Genomic DNA, 25,105 nt, shown 5'->3' with positions numbered 1-25,105 from the left:
AATTCATTAGAATATATTCTCTCATGGAAATACTAAAAAGATCCAATGGATTTGAAGTATAATAACTTTTAATGCCTGATTGTACTGCTTTTTCTTTGGACAATATTACTTTCGAAACCAAATTCTTATGTTAGTTTCTTCACAAAACATCATGATGAGATAATGATGGAGTAAAAGAAGACAAGGAATAGGAAGGAGAAGAATAACTGCATTACCTGAGGAAAGATCCATAAAAGATTCCTACCTGTTTTTTTGCCTTTAATTTATATCACTTCAGCTAATTACCATATTTAGCTGCTGTTTTTTATTTGATGAAAATAAACATTAGAAGGGTTACTGGATTTGGAAGGAGAACATGGAAACTCCAGAAAGAGATTCTAAAAGTTACAAAAATCATATTTCATTAAAACAAGAATTATATAGTTTTTCCAGATGAAACTTAAAATTCAGAGTGGAAATGGCTAAGAAACACTGAACATCTTTTTAAGAAGATTTTTTTTTGTCATTCAGTTGTTTTTAATTTGGTCCAACTCTTTTTGGCCCCATTTGGGGTTTTCTTTGAAAAGATACTGGAGTGGTCTGCCATTTCCTTCTCCAGCTCATTTTATATATGTGGAAACTGAGGCAAATCTCTAGAGTTAGGTGACTTGCTCAGGGTCACACAACTGGTAAATACCTGAGGCCAGATTTGAACTCGATCAAATAAATTTGTCTGACTCCAGAATTAGCACACTGTCTATCCACTGTGCCACAAAAAATAGAAGCAACCTAATGGAGAAATTTATTTTGCTTGAGAATTCTCATTCATCAAAATTTTGTGTGTCTTGCTTTCTCAGTGGGGGTAAGTGTTGAGACAGGAGGAAGAGACTGAACTGAAAATAATGAATTTTTTTGAGCAAGCAGTAACCTACATGGCTGATAGTTTCAATAAAAGTTGCTAAATAGGTTTCTAGAAAAACAAATACTGTAAATAATTCAGAAAAGGTATTTTGGTAAAAATAATAAAGAATATCAGAAAAAGCCAGATAAAGATTATCCTTTCTTCTTTCATTCGTTCGTTCGTTTGTTCCTTCCTTCCATGAAGCTTGAGCCCAATCACCTAGCTGGACACAATGTGGTATAGAAATGAAATACAATGACAGAAATAGATAGAGAGGGGAAAAAAAGGGAAAAAGAAAGAGAAAGAAATAGTTGGGGGAGAAATCTAGATATGGCATCAGGAAGATGCCTGTTCAGATCTTGTTCTTGACCCTTTTAGCTGAGAAACTATGGGCAAATCATTTAATTTCTCTGTGCCTCAGTTTTCTCAACTGTCAAATGAAGTAATTGGACTCATGGTCTCTCAAATTAATTTTAGCTCTAAATCTCTGGTTTATGAAAACTTTTCTGAGTCTCACTTTGCTCCTATATAATAAAATGGGAACAATAATTCCTGTAATGAAGTAGCAGGTAACCAACCTTGCAGTCATGATTTGAGTTCAAATTATCTCTGAAGAATATTGGTCAAGTGACCCTGGGCAAATTGCTTAACCTCTTGGTATACCAGATAGACAATTCTTTAATACTGTAAGTTGTCTAAAAGGGACACCTTCATTTATAATGAGAGTTTGCTTGCAAGAAGCTTTTTACATCATTGAATCATAGGTACTGCTCAAAACAATAACCACAAGAAAAACAACCAAACAAAACCCAAAACCAAATTTTCTTGTTACTTTTAATACCTCTTGCAGTTCATCCAATACCACCTCCAATGCCTATGTTGTCATTTACTACTGGTAAATTTGGGATAGCAGAAGTGAGTGAATGTGTGTATGTATGTGTCTGTATGTATGTGTGTGCACACACATGAACACATGAGGAAAGTCGGAAAGAGAAATGTATTTTAAATCCATGGAAAAAATTGTGTGTAAAAAGAAAAGTTTAATTTTGAGCAGAAAGGGGACTCTCTGGTCTACCCAGTTGAGAGTTGAGGTATGTGTTTTTCTAAAGGCACTGTTTGAGGAGACCCAGAAAGATCTCTGGCATTTTAATTGTCAATTCATTCTGAATTGGACTTGCTAAGCCTTCTATAGGTAGAACAATGAAGATTGGTTAATGTCACAGAAAGTTCTAGGCTAGCACAAGAGTGTTACTGTGGTTCAATCATTTCATTCATGTCTGATCCTTTGTGATTCCATTTAAGTTTGTTGTTGGTTTGGGGGGATTTTGAGGGGCAAAAATTCTGGAGTGTTTTGCCATTTCCTTCTCCAGCTCATTTTACAGATGAGGAAACTGAGGCAAATAGGGTTAAGTGACTTGCCCAGCTAGTAAGAGTCTGAGACCAGATTTGAACTGAGATCTTCTCCACTTCATGCTCTCTATATAGTGTGTCATCTCACTGCACATGAATAGTGCTGAACTATCTTTTCCACAGTGAGTTGCCTCACTTCTTGATATCATTAATTCTGTTGGTTAGCAAATAAAGCAAGACATGAAATTCTCTCATATGAGGTAAGGTTTGGTTCAATGGGTAGTCTTCTCTGTAAATTAAGGGGTCATTAGGTATGTTGTCACAGAACATAGAGCTTCCAGAGTCTATGTAAAAGAATTGTTTTAAATTCAGGTATATCTGGCTCATAGGGGAAATTTGGTGAGAGCATTCATTTGAAATGCTAATTCTCTCCACAAAGATGCCCAACTCAAAATTTTTAAAATTTAATCATTAAAAAACCCCTAATCTTCTGTCTTACAATCAAAACTGTCTTTTGGTTCCAAGGCAGAAGAGCAGTAAGGGCTAGGCAATGGGGGTGAAGTGATTTGTCCAGGGTGACACTGCTAGGAAGTTTCTGAGGCTGGATGTGAACCTGGGACCTCCCCTGTAGATCTGATTCTCAATCCACTAAGCCATCTAGTTGCCCTTCTGTCAGTCCTGGCTGACAGGGGTCCAACACAAGAGATAATATGAGACCAGAGTATGGAGATTCAGACAAAAGGGAGATCCAAAGTGAAGAGAGCTAGTAAAGAGTCTCAATTGGGCAGGGGGAGACATAGATCTTTATGGCTTTGGGAAAGTTAGGGGTGTAGGGATTAGGTAATATGGGAATAATGTCACTGGCTATTTCAGGGTAGGGAGCAGCAGGTTCCCATTATTGTATAGTTTTTAGCATGATACAGGCAGTATAAATTCAGATCACTGATCCATCATGGATTTGTCAGGTCACAGCATGGGAAATAGCAGTGTCCAGTGTCAGGTGGAACAGCTGCTTTTGTTTTGCAGCTCTGGCGGCTGCGGGGGAAAGGGGAGTTGGGGGGAAAGGGGGTTTAGGTCTATAACCCTCAGTGAAAAATAAAATTTTATTTCCTTACTAGTTGACTCAATAATAAAAATTTCTAGGTCATTACATGGTCTAGATTCAACTAAAGTGGTAGTCTGGGCAAGAACTTTTTTGAAAAAAAATTTAAACCCTTACCTTCCAGTTTAGATTCAAAACCATGTGTTGGTTCTAAGACAGAAGAGCAGTAAGAAATAGGCTGTGGGGGTTAAGTGACTTGCTCGGGGTCACACAGCTTGAAGTATCTGAGGCCAGATTTGAACCCAGGACCTTATGTCTCTGGATCTGGCTCTCAATCTGCTGAGACATGTAGCTGCCCCATGGGTAAGAACCTTTAATTATTGCTATTGAAGAACTCCATAGCCACCAATTCCTCTGTTGGTAAGAAAGTGCTGAATGGGTCAGGTTATAGACCCTAATACTTCATGGACTATGACTGACTAGGTTCCATGCAACTTATTGAAAGCTTCTTGATCTGGGAGCCTAGATAATGGGTAAATATCAGCTGGCAAAGTTCTGGACAGATAGAAGGCAGAATCATCATGTGTACTAACTTGGAAGACAGGCATAGAGCTGAAGGACCAGAGATGCTCAGCAACATCTTGAGCACAAAAAGGATCAAAGATAGGAGCATAATATTACCAGAGGGGACCAATGAGAGGCAAAGTCCAGAAACAAGGCTCTTACAATTGTACATAAAGGTACATAACACTTGTTTAGCTTAACAAAGAAATTTCTTAATTTACTCCTCTAGACATACATGTGTATTTTATGCCCAAGCATATTGGTTTGGCTGCACCCTTCAGCTTCCTTTCAATACTGTTTGGTTCTTAGCACTGCTACCTTACTCATTATTGATGACAATGTCTAACTAACTATATGTGAGAGTAGACTCCTGAAGTTATCTTATTTCAAGGCCAGTAGTTTGTGCCCTAAACCAGATGAGGGAAGAAGTAGTAAATTACATCTACATGGCAAGGATATTTATTCACATTAACCTACATCCCAAACTTTCTAGTCATGAATCTAACTGTCAAGGGATTTAAATAATTAAATTCATGAAAGGTACTAATTGACATGTTTTTCCTCATTCTTTAATAATTTGACTGTTATATAAAAAAAGAAAAGAAACGAGTCTACTTCAAATCATTACAGTACTACATTTCTCTTTGACTTCCAAGTTTTCAAAGTAGGAATTCCAAGGGACAAATGCAATATGAGATTTTCCTTGAATAGTTTACTAGCTCATCTAAAAACTCACTTTTTGGTGGGAGCTGGGTGGCTCTGTGGATTTAAAGTGAGGCCCAGAGATAGGAAGTCCTGGGTTCAAATTTGACCTCAAATACTTCCCAGTTGTGTGACCTTGGGCAAGTCACTTGACCTTCATTTCCTAGCCTTACCACTCTTCTGTCTTAGAATCAGTACACAGTATTGATTCCTAGATGGAAGGTGAGGGTCTTATTTACAATAAATAAATAAAAACTCACTTTTTAAAAAGTCTTGGATTCTTAATCAAGAAAAGACCTCCTGTCAGAAGTAGTGATTTAATTGAGCTTTAAAAGAAGGCACACATTGTAAAAGGTAGAAGTGAGAAGGGTGGGAATTTCAGGCAAAGGAGATAGGCTATGCAAAGGCATGGAGATAGGAGTGGAATGGAATCCCATTAAAATAACTTCATCTTTCTGAAGAACTCTGGGCATTCTTAAATGCGACTTGCATAATTATTGTTATTCATCTATCAGGATGATCTGTGTAACTCTTGTTATAGTTGACTATTCTTTGGGGGCTAATTATTCTGGTTAAGAATAAGGGTCAAATTGGTTTGAAACTGTCAGTAATTATAGGCTTCTATGCTCAAATCACACTCATTTATTTGATGTTATTTGCTTTCTCCCAACTCCACCTTCAACCCCCTTTCCCCTCAGAAATAGATTTCCTGCAGTTTTGAAAAGGAGACAATTCCTTAGGACTTGGACAATGAATTCTCCTGACCTCTGGAATCCATCAGAAGTGCAATATTGCTTTGACTTTGTTAACAATTCCTGCCCTAGACATGTAAGGCCTGCCATTAGTGTTTGGGTCATGTACATGGTCATGATTAGTGCCATAGTGATGACGATGCTTGGAAACTTGGTGGTCATCATCTCCATCTCCCACTTCAAGCAGCTTCACTCTCCAACCAACTTCCTGATCCTCTCCATGGCAACAACAGACTTTCTGCTCAGTTGTGTGGTGATGCCTTTCAGCATGATCAGATCCATTGAAGCCTGCTGGTACTTTGGAAGGCTCTTTTGCAAAATGCACAGTTGTTTTGACATCATGCTCAGTACCACCTCCATTTTCCACCTCTGTTTCATCTCAGTAGACCGCTACTATGCCGTGTGTCAGCCCTTACATTATGTCACCAAAATCACCATTCCAGTAATCCAGGTCTTTTTGTTCATCAGTTGGTCCATCCCAATCTTCTTTGCCTTTGGTCTTGTGTTCTCAGAGTTCAACATCATTGGTGCTGAAGAGTTTATGGCAACAATTGACTGTGAAGGTCTATGTACTCTAATATTTAACAAATTCTGGGGAACATTGTCATCCTTCATATCTTTTTTCCTCCCTGGTACAGTAATGGTGGGAGTTTACATACACATATTTTCTGTAGCCAGGAAGCATGCCAAGCAGATTGATACTCTTCCTAATTTGAAGCAAGCCCATGGGAAAGTCAAAGAGAAAGCCTTGTCTAAGAAAGAAAGCAAGGCCACCAAGACTTTGAGTATAGTCATGGGGGTATTTGTTCTGTGCTGGCTGCCATTTTTTGTCCTTACTATCACAGATCCATACATTAACTTCACTACTCCTGAAGATCTATACAATGCTTTCCTCTGGTTGGGTTACTTCAATTCCACCTTCAATCCAATAATTTATGGGATGTTTTATCCTTGGTTTCGTAAGGCATTTAAGATGATTGTGACTGGAATGATCTTCCACCCAGACTCATCTACCTTCAGTCTGTTCCCTGCACATGCTTAGACAATACACACATTTTACATTGATTCCAGTATGATGAAGAGCATTTCCCTATGTGGATAGAGTAGCATTAAATGTCCATTACTCGCCTCAATCTAGCAAACAAAAATTGTTCATCCCATACTTTAACTGACTACAGAAAATATTATATAATAGTTCAGAAATAACTTTACCAAAAATTGTCAGAATTGAAAAGGGCCTTAAAGATCATGCAGTTCAATTTCCCACCATAGTTTGAAGATGATGCTCAGAGAAGAGCAAACATATATGGAGGACTGAACTACTGAACTAATAACAAAATCAGTTCTAGAATCTTCTAGCCATCCTGAGTCCTAACTCAGTATTCTTTCCACTATTCCAACCATATTTCCTGTCTTTAAATGGACTATTCTTTTGAGTAGGCTAAGGAAGCATCCAAATCCAGTGTGCAGTAAGTGATATATTGTAAGTGATTGTCCACATTCTGGAATTATCCTTTACTGTTTTATGAACTCTGTTACTTTTCTTTTGCAGAAGACTTTCTTATTTTCAAATTCTTTTTGAGACATTCATCTATTTAACTTAAATGGAACAGGGGCTTTGTTCCCATTTAAAATTTAAAGGACATTTTCTATACTTATACTTGGGGAATATTACAGGTGTCAAAGATAATAGGGATGACCCGTTTTAGTCCTTTATTTTATAAATGAACGAAAAAGAGCTGAGAGAGTCCAAGTTACAAATTAAAAATGGTGAGGCCAAGACAAATTCTAGGGGTTATTTCCCCATTAAACCAAGATTATACCTTCATTGGAGTAAGTTTCTCAAGATACTTCCTAAGGGAAAAATTTGATCTGAAAATGTTGGGGAAAACTTAAAAAGACTAGTACAGTGTGTGTGTGTGTGTGTGTGTGTGTGTGTGTGTGTGTGTGTGTGTGTGTGTTTAATAGATAGATAGGGCAACTTTGAGGAGAGAATGAGGAGAAATAGCATATAGGTAGCCCTTATTTTCAAATTACTTCTTGGGCAAATAACTGTCATTTAACAACATGAACCCTCTTGAGATTCTGAATATCCTGATGTAGCTACTTTATTGTATATAAAAGAATGGTTTGCATTTGCAGTTTATTTACAATTGTTCTTGTTGGGAATCTCAACAAGAGGCTTGAGACCAGCATGATCTCTAACATCCATCAGGGTTAGCCAGGATAGAGACATAGGGTGAAGCCCATCACTAGCCATCTGGTTGAGAACTATCAGAGGAAGTGGACCAAAGAGGGACTAATCAATCCACTGATAATTTTGTCATAAGTGAGAGGCTAGAGCATAAAGGACTATCAAATTCGAGTTAAACATATTAGTAAGCAGAAAAAAATAGCAGCACAATGGAGAAACACACTTGATTAAGAACAATCTAAGAGATAACAGATTATGAGCAAAAATCCACAAAAGGTTCAAGAAATTCTGACAAAAAAAAAACTGGTTTGGTTAGAAGGACTACAAGAGTGACTGGAAGAAATGAAACAAGAGATCAAAAGTAGGATTATAAATAAAATATGAGGAAAAAAATAGAATAGAACAACTTAAAGAATAGAATGTGAAAATTCTTAACTAAAAAATGATCTCCTGAAAAATTACACTCAGAGTAAAAAGAGCTCCATGACTCCAGGAGGCAGTAAGAATTATGAGATGAAAGTGAAAATATTGATGAGAAGAAAATATCAGAGACCTATCAATTTTTAAAAAACTGATTTGAAAAAGAGAAAATAGATCAAGGGGAGAAATGTCCCTTCAGAATTCCACTGTATTCAGGGGTCATAGAGAGAGTTAACCAAGAAAAAGCACAGAACACAATGAGTATAGTTTTTGTTGTTGTTATAGCTTTTTATTTTTTATTTGTAAGAGAAAAAAGAGAAAGGGGATACATAAATGAAAATGAAGATGGAGAAGAGTTTATGATTTTGCATAACTACTTTCTGCATAGAAAATACTTTAGAACAAGGGTATATAAGCATGAAAGATTAAGTGAGGGGAACCGACAGTTCATAAACAAGTCCTTCTATACAAAAAAAGGGATTATTGAACACATATACACTTATACCATTATGTGCCCAAACCAAGAGTTTGATATAAAAATCTCTAACATTCAACAGAAAAATAGGAGAGGATAGGAAGATTGGAATACAAGAGGAAAGATAAAATTAGGAATGGAATAAACACAAGCAAAACAAATTTCACCTTTAGAAGAGTGGATCATTAAGAAGATAGGGAATTAAAAGAGAGAAGTAATAGGTTTAAATCTGGTCTCAGACACTTCCCAGCTGTGTGACCCTGAGCAAGTCACTTGACCTCCATTGCCTAGCCCTTACCACTTTTCTGCCTTGGAACCATTGGTTCCAAGACAGAAAGTAAGGGTTTAAAAAAAAGAGAGAGAAATAAAGTATTAAAATCAGAGGATCAGTTTCTGGGCTGGGTAAACAGAATATGGGGAGAAGAATAGTAATATACCCCTTCAATTATAGATTATCCATTTGATGAGATTTCTCTCTTTGTCTGTCATCTTCTTTCTTTGTACAAAGCATTAAAAAAGTACAAAAGAATAAAATATAAGGAAGGGGTAATGATGGAGAGAAATACTAAATTAAAAATTGTTGGAAATCAATGAGAAGAATTCATCAATAAAATTGAAGAGGATAGAAGAATTAAGTAGAAAAACTGAATTCAACAGTTTGGAATTATACAAATGTAGCTTTGGGTCCTTACTAGCTATGTGACCCTGGGCAAGTCATTTTGCTTCATTTTCCCCATCTGTAAAATGAGCTGGGGAAACAACTCCAGCATCTTTGCCAAGATAACATCAAATGGGGTCATGAAGAGTCAGATATGATTATAACAACTGAAAAAACAGTCCTCTGCACTGGACTTCTCCCCTTCTTCAATTTATGTTACATATGGCTACCAAAATGATGTTCTAAAATATTATTTATTTGTAACATTTTCTTCTCCTTAATTCTTTCCCTGCCTCTCACACTTCCCTCCCTCACTCAGAAGGGAACTAAAACTTTATCATTTATACATGCGAAATAATGCAAAACATGTTTCCAAATTAACTTAATCACAAAAAAGAAAGAAAATTAGACTTCAATTTGCACTCATAATTCATCAGTTCTTTTTCTGGAGGCACAAAGCAATAAGTTCATGGAATTGTCTTGGATCAGTTTTAATCAGAGTAGCCAAATCTTTGTCAATTGGCTATAATTACAACATTGTTGTTGCTGTGAATAATAGTTTCCTGGTTCTCATTTCATTTTGCATTAGTTTACATAGGTCTTGCCATATTAAAAAAATATGTCCCCTCATTATTTCTTATAGAAAATGACTATTCCATTACAATTATATGCCACAACTTGACCAATCATTTCTCAATTGATGAATAGTTTTGGACAAATAGGTCCTTTTCCTTTTTCTTTGATCTCTTTGGGGTATAGACCAAGTAGTGGTATTGCTTGGCCACAGTTTTGTAGTCTTTTAGGCATAGTTCCAAATTGTTCTCCAGCATGGAGACTGCTCATGACTCTACCAAGAGTTCATTATTTTCCCAAATCCTCTCGAGCATTTATCATTTTCAGTAGATGTAAGGTGGTACATCAGAGTTTTTAAAAAATATGTATTTCTCTTATCAATAATTATTTAAAACATTTTTCATATAACCACAGATAGCTTTGTGAAAACTTCCTACTTATTTCCTTTAACCATTTATCAATTGAGGAATGGCTCTTGTTTTCCTAAATTTGAGTTCCCTGTATATTTGAGAAATGAGGCCTTTATCAGAAAAACTTGCCATGAAAATTTTGATATTGCATCATGGTCTATGGTATCTTTTAGCCAAATGTAGTTTCCCTGATTATCTCTTTAATTAGATCTATTTTTACTTTCGGTTTGTCTAAGATCATCATTGATCATTTTGCCTTTTTTGCTTCAACTGAAGTACTTTAGATTCTGTTCCAGCCCTTTTTGTTAGCATTAGGTATGTCTTTCTATTTTTAGTGTGTCTCTTATAAACAACATATGATTAGATTCTGATTTCTAACCCATTCTGCTATCTACTTCCATTTTATGCGTGAGCTCCTCCCATTCCCATTCAGTTATTATGTATTTTTCTCCATCCAATTGATTTTCTTCTGTTTATTCTTCTTGTCTTTTTTTATTCTGTCCCTCCTCAAAAGTCTGTCTTGCTTCTAACCCTCACCTCCCTTAACCCACCTCACCTTTTGTCACTCTCCCCATATATCTTATCACCTTCCCCTCCTAATTCCCTATTCAGTAATAAATTTCTCAACTCAACTGAATTTGTATATACACACATGCACATACACGTATGAGTACATATACAATGCATGCATATATATGCATATCTATACATACATACATATCTATATACTTAACATATCTACATTGTGTATTTTGGAATGGCTCTAAACCCTGGGAGGCTACATTTCCCAGGACTCTCTACCTCAACTTCCTCAGATACATCCCACTTCCTTTGTGGGAGGTGTCTAAGAAAGTATAAAAGAGAGAAGCAAGGGTTTGCAGCATTTTCCCCAGAACAGGAGATGAGTACCCTTTTCCCAGAACAAGAGGAATGCCCTTTCTCCAGAAAGAGCAAGAGCCTTTTCTACAGAGCACCTTTACCTTTTTCCAGAGAGAATAACCTTTTTCTCCAGGGAGTCTTGCCCCTCCTCTTCACCCTCCCCCCCCCCCCCCACTGAACTACTTTTTTTCTATAGATCTAACCCCTAGCCTTTTCTTAAACTCTAAATAAACCTAGGTAAATATCTTTGAAGTCTAGCCTGATTTTGTTCTGTACCCTAGCCTACCTCTAAATGGCTCAGCTTAAATTAATTTCACTACTGGGGATGGGGTGACCCAGTTACCTTCCTTTCCCATTCCTTCCCATTCTTTTCCCTACCATTCCCATCCTCATCCTTTTTTCAGCACATTTCCAGTACAACAACATCTATGTATATAAATATATATTTTTTCTTTCTTTGAACCAATTCTGATGAGAGTAAGACTCAACTATTGCTTGCCACCATCCCATTTTACCCTCCACTATAAAAGTTTTTTCCTTGTGAGCCTCTTTTATGTGAGAAAAAAAAATTTCCCATTCTACCTGTCTCTTTCCCCTTTTCCCAATATATTCATCTTTCTTAACCCTCAAATAATTGAAAATCTGTTACCCTAAAAAAGAACTACATTTCCCCGAGAGCCCATTGACTTCCTATCATTATGTACTTCCTGCAGACAGAGAATATTTGTGAATGGGCAGTCCTCTTGGCCTCTTTCTGGCTCTCATTTGCTCCTATAATCTAGTCCCTTTTCTCTTTTATAGTATGCCAACTTCCTGCAGTCTTGGCTGTAAATGGATAAGTGAAATATTACTGCATTTTGTCCTACAGACTTGTGGGATAAGAAATTACTTTAATTGGACCCTAATTCAAGGACCTGTTATAAACTTATTTTTATTTTACTTAGAATTTTTACACATAAGGCTTTGATAGTCTATATTTTATCCAGAAGTTATATTTTCTCTTTTATTTGGATTTTTTTGATGTTTTTGATTTCTCTTGCCAATTGATTCATATACCTCATAACTCAGCCATGTATCCCTAAGTAATCCCTCTGTTTTTAAACACCCTCTTCAGGGGAGAATGTGTTATTATTATTATTCTAAAATGCAAAGTTTAAATTATTTTGAGAGTAATTTTAGGTTAAGAAATATGCGGTCTCTCTGAATCCAGAAAGTGAACTGCTTGGAGAAGGAACCATAAAGATGCCTCCACAGACCACACACTGCACCAGAAGATCCAGAGTGAACTTTGGGATGTGATGATTTGAACTGTGTGGAGTTGAATGCATTTGTTTTGTATGTATATTCTTATACCAAAGAGGACTGCCCCCAACTGGCTTTTTGTCAATGCATCTAGCAATCATTGGCTTTCTTCTCTTTTCCTTTTATCCCCAAATTATTGCAATTTCAAAGTTGTTTATGTTTACAAGATCCGTTGGAGAGGCTAGTCTTTCACGGATCTGGTGGGGTGGAGGATGTATAATTGAAAATCCGTTACTCTAAAAAAGAACTACATTTCCCGGGAGCTCACTGATTTCCTGTCATTACGTACTTCCTGTAGACAGAGGATATTAGCAAGTGGGTGGTCCTCTTAGGCTTGTAGCCAGCATGGTGGTGATGGTAAGCTAAGTGCAGGGATTTTGAAATGGGCTAATCAGTCATGGGCATGTGGTCTTGATTTTGTGTTTTCTTTATTCCTTGATTTCTAATGATCATTAATAAATCCCTTAAAATATAATATTTTATTATTGAGATTAAATTTAATTTTTATACCCTTCATTTTTTTTAGAGATCACTTCAACATATTCAACTCATACTCATATCATCTGCCTATGCAGATTCCTTCTAACTGCACTAATTATGATAAATTTCTTATATATGGCTATAATATTTTTGGGAGTTTTCATTTGGGGATCTCTTTTAGGAGATGATATCAATTCTTTCCATTTCTATTTTGCCTTCTAGACCTAAGATGTTGGGGAAGTTTTCCTTTATAATTTCTTAAAATATGATGTCTGGGCTTTTTTAAAAAAATCATAACTTTGAGGTAGACTAATAATTCTTATATTAACTCTTCAACTATTTCCAGGTCAGTTGTTTTTCTTATGAGGTATTTCATATTTTCTTCTATTTTTTAATTCTTTTGACTTTATTTTATTGTTTTTGTTGCTTAATGCCTCAAGATTCCACTTGCCCAATTCTAATTTTAAAGGAATTATTTTCTCCAATGAATTTTTGTATCTCCTTTTCCATTTGATTTACTCTGCTTTATAAGGAGTTTTTTTTTCTTCAGTGAAATTTTATGTCTTTTTATCATTAGGCCAATTCTGTTTTTTTAATGTATTATTATTTTTTTCATTTTCTTGGGGGATACTTCTCTTACAAAGCTGCTAATTCTTTGTTCATAGTTTTCTTATATCAATCTCTTTTTCCATCTGTTTTCCCAATTTTTCCTCTACCACTCATTTTTTCTTGAACTCTTTCAGGAATTCTTGTTTTCAAGTAGCATTTTTCTTTGAGGCTCTGTTTGTATCTTTTGTCACATTATTATCTTCTCCTGAGTTTATGCCTTGGTCTTCCTTGCCACCATAGTGTTTTATGGTCAGATTCTTTACTTGTTATTTTTTCAATCATTCTAGCCTGTTTATTTCCTTTGAACTTCATGATATAGTTGAGTTATGCTCACCTAGGGGTGATAAGTCATTTTCCCAAGCTTTAGGCTTTTTCATACTACTCTTCAGAATTAGTTTTGGTGGTCTAAAAGTTGTGGGTGCTTCCAAGATGGTGTGATCAAGACAGAAATTGGTTACTACTCTGTTTGTCTTCATTCTTATCCTTACCCAAGAAGAGCTCCTTCTTCTTCCCTGCAGTTGCAAGTGCTACTTCTCCTCTTGACCCTGGAACTGTGAAAAGATTTCTATTCTTTTGTAGTCATAAGTGCCAGTGTTCCTTTTTACCTTGAACCTGGCAACTAGGGCCCTTGTTCTCTTATGATAGGACCTTAAGTATGCTCTCCATCCTGGAACTATAACCAGAACTGTGTATGAGCAACAGAACTGCCACTAAGTGCCATATTCATTGTCAGTAAAGGATCTCTGAAGTCTCTTTCTGTCTAGTTCTCCAACACTCTTACTATTTCCGGACTGAGAGTTCCCAAAGCTACTGCTATTGTCTCAGCTGTCAGATACCTCCTGGTGTTGTGGCTCACTCTAGGCAAACTCCCACTCTGGTATCATAAATTTCACTTTCCAACAACCTCTGGAAAAATGTCTCACTTTGAGTTTTTGTTGACTCTGTTACTCCAAAATTTGGCTTAAAGAGTTACTTTAAAGTTGTCTGGAGGGGAATGTTGAGACAATTCAGCTGGGCTGCTGCCTGTACTCTGTTATCTTCTTCCTGATGCCTTTGGTATTATTTTATTTTATTTATTTATTTTGTTTTGTTTAAAGTGGAAAAATGTGTTTATTAACTTTCAAACTTCCATCATACAAGGCCATAAAAGAATTATCTTATTTTCATTATACACGAATCTAACTTTGTTCTACATAGTTACAATGGCATATATATTTATAATTTAGTTTTTCATAATACATTGTTAAAGTACATCATGAGCTCTGTTAAATATATATATGTATATATATATATAACCACTCATTTTCAAATCAAGTACTTGAAAAAAGTTTTCTCTTTGTACACAGTTTAGGAGATTAGCATAAGATGCTCTTTATTAAGAGGTATATGATCAGAAGATCAACCAAACATTTGCTAAAATTTTAATTAGTATTTCTATGCAATGCTGCTTATCTTTTTGCTTTGGTCACACAAATATCCCTTTAGTCCTGAAACTTAAGTCAGTATAAAAGTAGGGCCATATTAGTTTAGCTAGCTGCTGGATCAAATTAATATTCAACACTAACTATTAAATATGAGAACCATCTTAATTTTGAAGTTTTCTGCACTCTACCACAAACTGCCAGAAAAATTCTGTTACTGAATGTTTCTTTTTCATTTTGTAGTATCCGTGAGAAATATACTGAATAGCCTAACCTGTCAATAATGTTGGCAGCTTGGGAAGAACCCACAAGTTGACACCAAAAATTCTGGGAAAATGGGCTAGGCCATGAATGGTGTGGCAGCAGAATTCAACATGGTAGTAAAAATATCTGTATACTATAATCAAGCCTTCACTGGAAACCATACTTATAGTGGCTTTTCTTTTTGGCTATATTCCATTCTAAAAAGAGAATGATGCTTAAGGTCCAGCACCTTGATAATAACATTATTATGCTTTAGTAACAAGATGTGAGCTTCTTGTGGATGAATATGTGATATTTTAAAAAAAAAAAGGTAACCTGATTAAATCATAGAATACACAAAAAGGCCTCTGTTATAGAAATAACTGAAGGGGGAATGGACAATGAAAGTATATACTAAAATACACATGAAAGGATAAGCTGATCAACAAATATTTTCATATAAGGTATGAAGATGAATAGAATTTAAGTTCAAACCGTATTTGCTATGTTGTAATCCCTTTCACTTTGGTATTATTTTAAATTACTCTCCTTCCTCAAATCTCTGATCCAAGAAAAATGGTCAGCTAGTTATTTTCTCTTTCCATCTTAAAACACTATGTCTTTTCATGGGTGATCCCTGTCTATCTGATCACATTCAACTCTCACTTCCTGCAAAATATAGCTCAGATAGCCCCTTCAATGTGAAACTTTTCTTCATTCTGTCTCTCATCTAACCCCAGATCACTTCCCTACTACTTATTAGCATTTCCTCCCACTTGAAATTCTTTTTTTTTAATGTAATACGATGTTTGGGCAGGTTTCCCTGTGGATAGAACATCTTCAAAGCAATTCTGGGAGAGAGAGAGCCAGACAGAGACAGAGACAAAGACAGAGGAGAGGAGAGGAGAAGAGAGGAGAAGAGAGGAGAGGAGAGGAGAAGAGAGGAGAGGAGAGGAGAGGAGAGGAGAGGAGAGGAGAGGAGAGGAGAGGAGAGGAGAGAAGAGAGGAGAGGAGAAGAGAGGAGAGGAGAGGAGAGGAGAGGAGAGGAGAGGAGAGGAGAGGAGAGGAGAGGAGAGGAGAGGAGAGGAGAGGAGAGGAGAGGAGAGGAGAGGAGAGGAGAGGAGAGGAGAGGAGAGGAGAGGAGAGGAGAGGAGAGGAGAGGAGAGGAGAGGAGAGGAGAAGACCTTTCAAATCTCACTTCTGACACATTCACTTGTCAAACATAGACAGGATACAATATATATTATCCTCAATTTCCTCATCTGTAATTTGGGTGTAAAAACACCTATAGTAGAGTACCTACTTCACAAGGTTGTTATGAAGCTCAAGTGAGATAATAGACATTATATAAATGTCGATTTTTAATATCAACTTAAATCATTGGTATATGCATGGTACTACAAAGGAATAATTTAAAGAATCAAATTGCACGCTCTTTTTTTCCCAATAATCACTTATTAAACTCTGTCCTAGAAGTTTGGAGAGATTAGAAAGATAAATAAAAGGATTCTGTAATATTTTACTAAGTATCCTCATGTTTTGTACCATGTAGGATAAAGCATGTTACTGATATGATTACATTTTCTCCTTTTCTATTGAGGATGAACCCTATAGCTTGTAGTCCCCCCCCCCTTCTATTGCCAGTGTGAAGACACTCATGAGCCACCTTCACAGAAGCATGTCTTTAGGGAGTTGGAGAAATCTCTCTACTGATAGCACCTTGAGAATTATTACAGAAAACATCTGCCAAAGATAGGCTAAGAGACAGGAGAATCTCCAGGGACTGATCAGCTAGAGGCATTTGGATGGTATCTAGACTAAATATAATAACCCAGTTTAGAAGGGATTCAACCTCTATGAATTTGGGCCAGCAGTTATGTCAGTGACTCTTAATTTAAACATCCCTCAAGGTAAGTAGGATGGAGAACAATGGAATGAGACATTCTTTGAAATGGTGAGTCCTATATTTATTGAAACAAAGTAGTATTATAAATAAACTCTAAGCTTTAAATCATTGTGACTATTACCATTTTTAAATGGATCACAAAAATGTTCACAAAACCAAGGAGACTCCTATGTTGAGGGATTTGTCTATACCATTAGTATAGAAAGGGATCAGGTAAAATCATTTAAAATATATGAATTTTTTTAACCAAATGGGAATTTCAAAAAACAAGTTCTTTCATGCAATATAGTTTCCATACAATACTGAAAATACAGGTAATTTATATTAAGACATATAGACATCTTTTACCCTGCTCAATAGATATATTTTTTAATCATTAGCATACGCATGCCAGTCATTGAAATGCTAATAAGATCTAATAAATCAGAAAACTCATACTTAACACTTCATTTAACATCAAATTGCATTTTCTATGATATAAATATCACATTAGAACAAAAATAACTATACTAATAATGAAATTATGGTGAGAAAAGTAATGGGATAGGAAAACATAAGAAAGGAAGGTTAAGGAATGCTGTTTTTACCTACTGACTAACTCACATGATTCTGAGCTGATTTCTTATACTTAATTTCTAGCAAGTTCTTTTTTCTTCTTAAACCATTACTCTTGTCCTAGTAATAGCTCCAAGATAGAAGGGGAAGAGCTAGGCAAATGGGGTTAAGTTGATTTGCCCAGGGTCACACAGCTAGGAAGTTACTTTCTATCATGTTTTTAAAATACCATATTTAAATTTCCTATTTTAATTGCAGAAAATGGGCACTGGAAAAGTGATAGATTTGGAATCCTTGCATCCTAGACCTAGAGTTGTAACTGAACTCTGAGGTCCTTTTGCCCAATCTCCTTATTTTACAAATCAGGAACCTGAGATATGATATGTGACTTGTCCATGGTTCTACAGATATTAAGTATCAAAGACAGGAATTGAATCTAGGTTCTCTGATTCTAGGTTTTACATAAATCATGTCACCTCTCTGTCCCTCAATTTCATAATTTGTAAAATAACAGCATTAGACTAAATGATGTCTGGAATCTGAGTCTATGTTCCTATGACCCTATAATATGGGGTTTGGGGTAACACATAACTCCACACTTGTAGAATTTTTGTCATTGTCTAGCACTGTTTAGAATTTTAATTTTTGTCTGAGTGGGGAATGGCAAAGAATAAGTAAATAAATAAATAAATGAATGAATAAATAAATAAATTCTGATCTTTTTTGTTTGGGGAAAGAATTCAAATAACGAAAATGGAAAGGAGGCATACCAGTGGTATGGTAGGTACCAATTCTACAAGTGACCGTTTGAAAGAGTTAACTGGGAATTCTGAAAAACTTATTTAGAGACTTGCTTCAGTGTCATAAGAGCAAAGTTTGTCAAAGGCAGTATTTAAACTCGTATTCTATTTTTTCCTTCCTTCCTTCCTTCCTTCCTTCCTTCCTTCCTTCCTTCCTTCCTTCCTTCCTTCCTTCCTTCCTTCCTTCCTTCCTTCCTTCCTTCCTTCCTTCCTTCCTTCTCTTTCTCTTTCTGTCTTCTGTCTTCTCCCTTCCTTTCTTCCCTTCCCTCTTTCCATTTCTTTTTCTCTTTTCCTTCTCTTACTTACTCTGACTCCCTCTCCTCTTTTCTTCTCCTCCTCTGTATTTTCCTTTGCTTCTTGTGCCTTTTTGCTTTCTCCCTCTCCTTTCCCTACTCTCTCTCACTTCTTCCTCCATACCTCTCTCCTACTGACTCTTGTTCTCTCTCTACTCTTTCTTTCTCCCCATTTCTCTGTATTTTTTCTCTGTCTCACTACCTTTCCAATTTCTCCCTTCCACTTTATCTCCTTTCTCTCTTTGTTCCTCCTTTTCTCCCTCTCTTTCTTGCTTCACTCTGCCCTCTCTCTCCTCTTCCCTCTACCTGCCCATTTCCCCATCTTTTCTTCCCTTAGTCTTTCCTTTTTTCTTTCTCTCCATCTTTTCTTCCCTTTTTCCTTCCTACTCTCACTCTATTTGTCAGAAACTACATCTTGATTTTCTCTATTCTATTTCTGCCCCTCTCTGTCTCTGTCCCTCCTTTCTTCATCCTCTCCCTCCACCTTTGGCCTGCTTCTCTCTCCTTCTGCTTTCCCTTTTCCTAAAATTTTCCCTCTCACCCTTCATTTCCCACACTTCCTAATCTCTTCTTCCCTTACTTTTTCCTTTCCTTTCTCTCTCATGTCCCTTATATCATCCCCACCTCTCTCTTCCTCTCTCATTCCTTTACTATTTCTCCCTTATTCTACTCTATTCCCATTTCTGTCCCACTCTTGTTTCCCCTTCTTTTTCCCTCCTTCTTGCCCAATCTCTTATTTATCCTTAAATTTTTCCTTCTTATCCTCTTATTCTCTCCCTTCCTCCCTATTAAGCCTACCCATCCTTCTTTTCCCTCCCCACTTTTATTCCCCCTGTCTTCCTTTCTCCTTTCCCCCAGTCTTTTCCTTTCTCCTTTCCATTCTTAGCACACTCAGTTCATAACTACTTTATATATGAATGTTTATAAGAATGTAGCAGTCCTAGATAAGTTTGGGGATGTTCAAGATAAGATTGATGAAGAATGAGGAATTTTTCAACTCTAGGTGCTCACATTAAGAGTGGTTATAATATTTACTGGTGCAAATAATATTGACAATATACTTCTTTCAAAGTATCTATACAGCTTCTCATGCTATCTAGCTACTGCTAATCCTCATTCATCTGGATACCTTCCATCAAATACTGCCTACTTCCTCCATTGTTCTTCAAGGCAATGGTTGACTTATAAATGGTAGCATAAATCTCATTGTCCCTCTAAAGAGTGTGTCTAGGCTAAAGGTCAGTGGAAAGCCTTCACTAGTTCTGGGGCATAATAATAAAAATAATTATCAAACATTATCTATTATGTGCTATATCCTTTTTACAAATACTCTCTCACTTGATCCTCATAGCAAACTTGGGAGATACAAATGAGGAAATTGAGGCTAGAAAAGGTTAAGTGAATGGCCTAGAGTCATAGTTAATATGTGTCTGAGGTCACCTTTGAACTCATGTATTCCTGACTCTACGACCAGGGTTCTGTCCTAGCTGCTCCCTCTTTTCATAATGTTATTAGGCCTTTTCTTAAGGCCCTTTCTTCAGGGCTTTGTCCTTTCAATGCCACCAAATAGTAGAAATGGTCCCTGAATCCTATGGGTGTCAAAGATTCCCTCACTGAGAATTCTTTCCATTTATGTGCCAGCCCCAGTGATGGTCATGGGTATGGCAGTGATAGAAACAGATGTCTATGTGACCGAGTAGGAACAGAAGAAAATTCATTACTATCCAGTATAGGAAGAGGAGTTGTCTTACAGATAATGGAGGAAGAGTCCTACAATTTATTGTAACAGCTTCTTTGAGAGCTCATCCTAGAGATTCTAGATTCTAAGCTACATTTGGTCCCTTCATCTATGGAGTCCCCTGAGGCAGGATGGTTGCTTGCATTTTATAGTCTTTGATGGCTACTTCTAAAGTCTCTTGCATTTTAGCCTGCAAATCCCCAGGAAGTCATCCATTGTGAAAACCAGTTTAGCCAGAGTCTGTAGTCTGCCCAAGTGTGTGTCTCTCTTTCAAAGGCATTAACATCTCTGCCACTTGTTTTGCTGATTCATTAAGAAATGGACTTACCAAAAACATTTTAAGTATCTACATGAAAGTTGTTTTAGGGCAGCACAGGAATGGAGCTGATCTATTCCATAGTGCAGTGTCTAACTTCTTAGAGTCAGTCAGTCTGGTAGTAGATTGTGTTAAAAGAAAGTTAAATGCCTCAGTCACTTCCATCATTGAACCTACAAGTTTGTTAGCCCATGACTGGTAACTATCCTTCAAGAAGGTCAAAGGGTGAGGAAAGTACTTTGTCCTAGAGCATAGAACTTCTAGAGTAAAAGTTTAAAACTTAGCTTTTTAGATTTAATCAATGCAGAAATGTCAGAGGTTTGGCTGGGGAAATTTGATGAGGGCACTTATTGAGGTCTTAGCTGTCCCTTTGAAGATGCTCAGATAGCGATGAGGTTTTATCTCTTTGCAAGTTGGCCCAATGACAAAAATGCTTTGGATCTTTCTATAGCCTAAGTTCAACTAAAATGTAGAGTTCTGGGTCTAACAACTGCTAGTGAAGAACTCCAGAGCCACCACTTTCCCTGAGGCTAGGGATGACAAGATTGTGCTCAGTAGCTCAGGTTGTCATTAGGTAGGGCTAATTAGGTTCCAGGACACTAAATGATAGTTTTTCATCTGAGCAGCTGGGAGTGGTGGTAGTGAAGATAGATGGGTAGTTGCTTTGCAGCTAGAGAACAGAATCATTATGTGGGCCAACCTGGGAAGATAAGTCTAGAACTAAAGGGCTAGAGAGCATCAGTAGTGTCAGAAGCATTAACAGGCTCAAAGTAGACTATATTAAATTGGAAAAAAACACAGAACTATTAAATAATCAGAAAAATCAAGTCTTTAATTAGGCCTCCACACAGAGTCACAGGCTCAAAACCCCTACAGAGCCCAAGGTTCTGGCTACCAATCCCTGGAAGTGTCCCAGTGGCAGATTACAACTCTGAGGAACAAAAGAATTTGGGGTACTACTGTGGTACAGGCTCTCATTTCCTCATGCCTGGACTATTGCAATAACTTGCTGGTTATGTTAGCCTCAAGTCTCTCCCCAGTCCATTTGACCCTCCATTTAGCTTCCAAAGTGATTTTCCTAAAGTCCATGTCCAGCGACATAATGCCTGTCACCCTTAACATACATTCAATAAAACCTAGTGACTCCCCATTGCCTCTAAGATCAAGTGCAAAATCCTGTTTGGCACTCAAAGCCCTTCATAATCTAGTTCTGCCTTACTAATCTTCTTACATCTGATTCACTTTAGGGATACTAGTTTCCTTACCATTCCACAAACAAGGCACTCACCTCTGGGCTCTGGAGATTTTCTCTGTTTGCCATAGTTGAAATACTCTCCCTTCTCAACTTTATCCTCTGACTTCCCTGACTTCCTTCTAGTACTAACTAAAATGCCATCTTCTAAAGCAAACCTTTTTTTTTTTAACTTTTAATTCTAGTGTCTTCTTTATTTTAAATATTTGCCATTTTTCCTACGTATAGCTTTTGTACATCTTTGCTTAATGTATGTCTTGTTCAGTGTCCTCATCTTATCTTAATCAAAGTCTCCCACATTACATTGTAAACTCCTTGAGGTCAGGAACTGTCTTTTGTCTCTTTTGTATCCATACCACTTAACACTGTGCCCCATGTAGAGTAGGCACTTAATATATGTTTATTGACTGACAGCTATTTTAATCAATCAATCAATCAACAAATAAACATTTTTTCTAATCTTAAGCATAGCTCTTAAGATGAGGGTCCAGAAAGTGGGATAAATCAATCAACCAATATTTATTAATGGTCAGATACTTTTATATGTGCTATACATTTTGGTAGGGAAGAAAAGGCTCATACCCTCAAGCAGTTCACATTATATCATGGGAAATATATACATATTAATAAAGAAGAAATATATTCAGAGTAAATACAAAGTAATTTGAAGTGGGGTAGGCACTAGAAACGGGGATCAATAAAGACTATGTAAGAGATGGTGTTTAAGCTGATATTTGAAGAAAGTTAGAATTCCTAAAAGGCAGAGTTGAAGAGTAAGTGCTTGCTAAACAGAAGGGACATCTATTACCAAGGTACAGAGGTGGAGAATGGAATGTCACTAAAGAGCAATCTGTCTGAACTAAATTGAACATTCTAAAACTTAGCTTACATGTTTGCAATGACTGGCCATCCATATGCCTGAATGACATTGGCACAAGGAGATATGAGATTGGAGGTCAGCAGAGAGTTTGGGTCAGTATATTGAGAATCATAAGCATAGAAATGATAATGAAATCCATGGGAAATAATGAGATCCCCAACTATAGAGGGAGAAAAGAAGAAACCCTAGACAGAACGTTATGGGATACCTATGGCTAGTGGGTATGATCACAGTGAGAAAAATTACTGCAATCAGATGATATTTATTTGTCCCTTATTCCGCTGTTCAATAATAAAGTGCAAAGTAGGTTTTAGAACTGCCAGAAAGATTACAGAAGTTGTGTGATCAAATAAAAATATTGTGACTGATACTTGGTTCCTCTGCTTCTATCCCCTTTTCCCCTCAGAAATGGAAATGGATTTTGTACAGTTTCTAAAAGAAAACTCCTCTGTGGGATGCCAACAATGAATACTCCCAACCTCTGGAAGCCACCAGAAGTACAATATTGCTTTGACTTTGTTAACAATTCCTGCCCTAGACATGTGAGGCCTGCCATTAGTGTTTGGGTCATGTACATGGTCATGATTAGTGCAATAGTAATGACAATGCTTGGAAACTTGGTGGTCATCATCTCCATCTCCCACTTCAAGCAGCTCCACTCTCCAACCAACTTCCTGATCCTCTCCATGGCAATAACAGACTTTTTGATGAGTTGTATGGTGATGCCCTTCAGCATGATCAGGTCCATTGAAGCCTGCTGGTATTTTGGAAGGTTTTTTTGTAGAGTACACAGCAGTTTTGACATTATGCTCAGTACAACTTCCATTTTCCATCTCTGTTTCATCTCTGTGGACCGCTACTATGCTGTGTGTAAGCCCTTACATTATGTCACCAAAATCACCATTCCAGTAATCCAGGTCTTTTTGCTCATCAGCTGGTTCATCCCAATCTTCTTTGCCTTTGGTCTTATATTTTCAGACTTAAACATCATTGGTATTGAAGAGTTTGTGGCAACAATTGACTGTGAGGGTCTATGTGCACTAATGTTTAACAAATTCTGGGGGACAATGTCATCTTTCATATCTTTTTTCCTTCCTGGTACAGTAATAGTGGGAGTTTACATACACATATTTTCTGTAGCCAGAAAACATGCCAAGCAGATTGATACTCTTCCTAATTTGAAGCAGGTCCAAGGAAAAGTCAGAGAGAAATCCTTGTCTAAGAACAAAAGCAAGGCCACCAAGACTTTGAGTATAGTCATGGGAGTGTTTATTCTATGTTGGCTGCCTTTCTTTATTCTCATCATCACAGATCCTTACATTAATTTCACAGTCCCCGAAGATCTCTATAATGCCTTCAGTTGGCTGGGCTACTTCAATTCCACCTTCAATCCAATAATTTATGGGATGTTTTATCCTTGGTTTCGTAAAGCATTTAAGATGATTGTGACTGGAATGATCTTCCACCCAGACTCATCTACCCTCAGTCTATTCCCTGCACATGCTTAGGCAATGCACAGATTATCCCATGATTCTACTCTGATGAAGATCATTGTTCCATTTGGATAGAGCAGCTGATTAAATGCTCACTACACTATCCTAATGTAGGAATCAATAATTGTTTATCACAAGCTTTTGCTGTCTAAGAAAAATTCTATATATAGAAAAAATAACTAAAAAAACACAGAGTTAATATAGAATGGCAGAACTAGAAGTGATTTTCATATTTTGTCCACCTTTCTCCCTACTTTCCTTCTCCCCAACCCATCCCTTATCATCCCTATCTTTTGAAGAAGAAACTTAGGAAAAGAAGCAATGTGCCCAGGGTTAAACTGCTGGTTGGTGGCAGAGCCAAGTCAAGAAGAAAAACATCCTGATTCCTAATCCAGGGTCTTGAATACGCAAAGTATATCCAATGATATGATGTAATTTCCAGAGTAGTTCCGAAAGGTCCCCTTTTGATGAATTCTTATTGTTGTTATTCATGACTTCATGGGCCATACTGTCAATGGTGTTGTCTTGGCATAAATATTGTAGTGGTTTGCTATTTTCTTCTCCAGTGGATTAAGGCAAACAGAAGTTAATTGACTTGATTAGCATAACATAGATAATAAGAGTCTGAAGCGACATTTGAACTCAGGTTTTCCTGATTCCAGATCTAGCACCATACTCACTGAGATGAATTCAACTACTCTTTTATTCCACAGGATCCTCTTATTCTAAAATTCCATAATTAGATATTCATCTGCCTGTCTTAAACAAAACAAGTTTTGTCCTCAGTTAAAACATAAATATTGGGAATGGATTGAGAGCCAGCTCTAGAGACAGGAGTTCCTAGGTTCAAATCTGGCCTCAGATACTTCCCAGATGTGTGACCCTGGGCAAGTCACTTAACCCTTAAACCCCATTGCC

At 36.9% G+C, this 25,105-nt stretch overlaps 2 protein-coding genes across 2 annotated transcripts; both read left to right on the top strand.

Moving 5' to 3' along the window:
• Positions 1-5,288: 5,288 nt before the first annotated feature.
• Positions 5,289-6,332, top strand: LOC100031238 (trace amine-associated receptor 4-like). The gene has a single exon (XM_001380514.3). The coding sequence runs from the start codon at positions 5,289-5,291 to the stop codon at positions 6,330-6,332; it is 1,044 nt and encodes a 347-aa protein (XP_001380551.1).
• A 16,826-nt stretch (positions 6,333-23,158) lies between these two features.
• LOC100031231 (trace amine-associated receptor 4-like) lies at positions 23,159-24,202 on the top strand. The gene has a single exon (XM_001380508.2). The coding sequence runs from the start codon at positions 23,159-23,161 to the stop codon at positions 24,200-24,202; it is 1,044 nt and encodes a 347-aa protein (XP_001380545.1).
• The last annotated feature ends 903 nt before the right edge of the window (positions 24,203-25,105 follow it).

This window comes from Monodelphis domestica, chromosome 2 (assembly GCF_027887165.1).
Source record: "Monodelphis domestica isolate mMonDom1 chromosome 2, mMonDom1.pri, whole genome shotgun sequence".
Classification (NCBI taxonomy): Eukaryota; Metazoa; Chordata; class Mammalia; order Didelphimorphia; family Didelphidae; genus Monodelphis; species Monodelphis domestica.
Note: the sequence above shows the minus strand (reverse complement) of the source record. Positions and strands in the feature narration are given on the sequence as shown.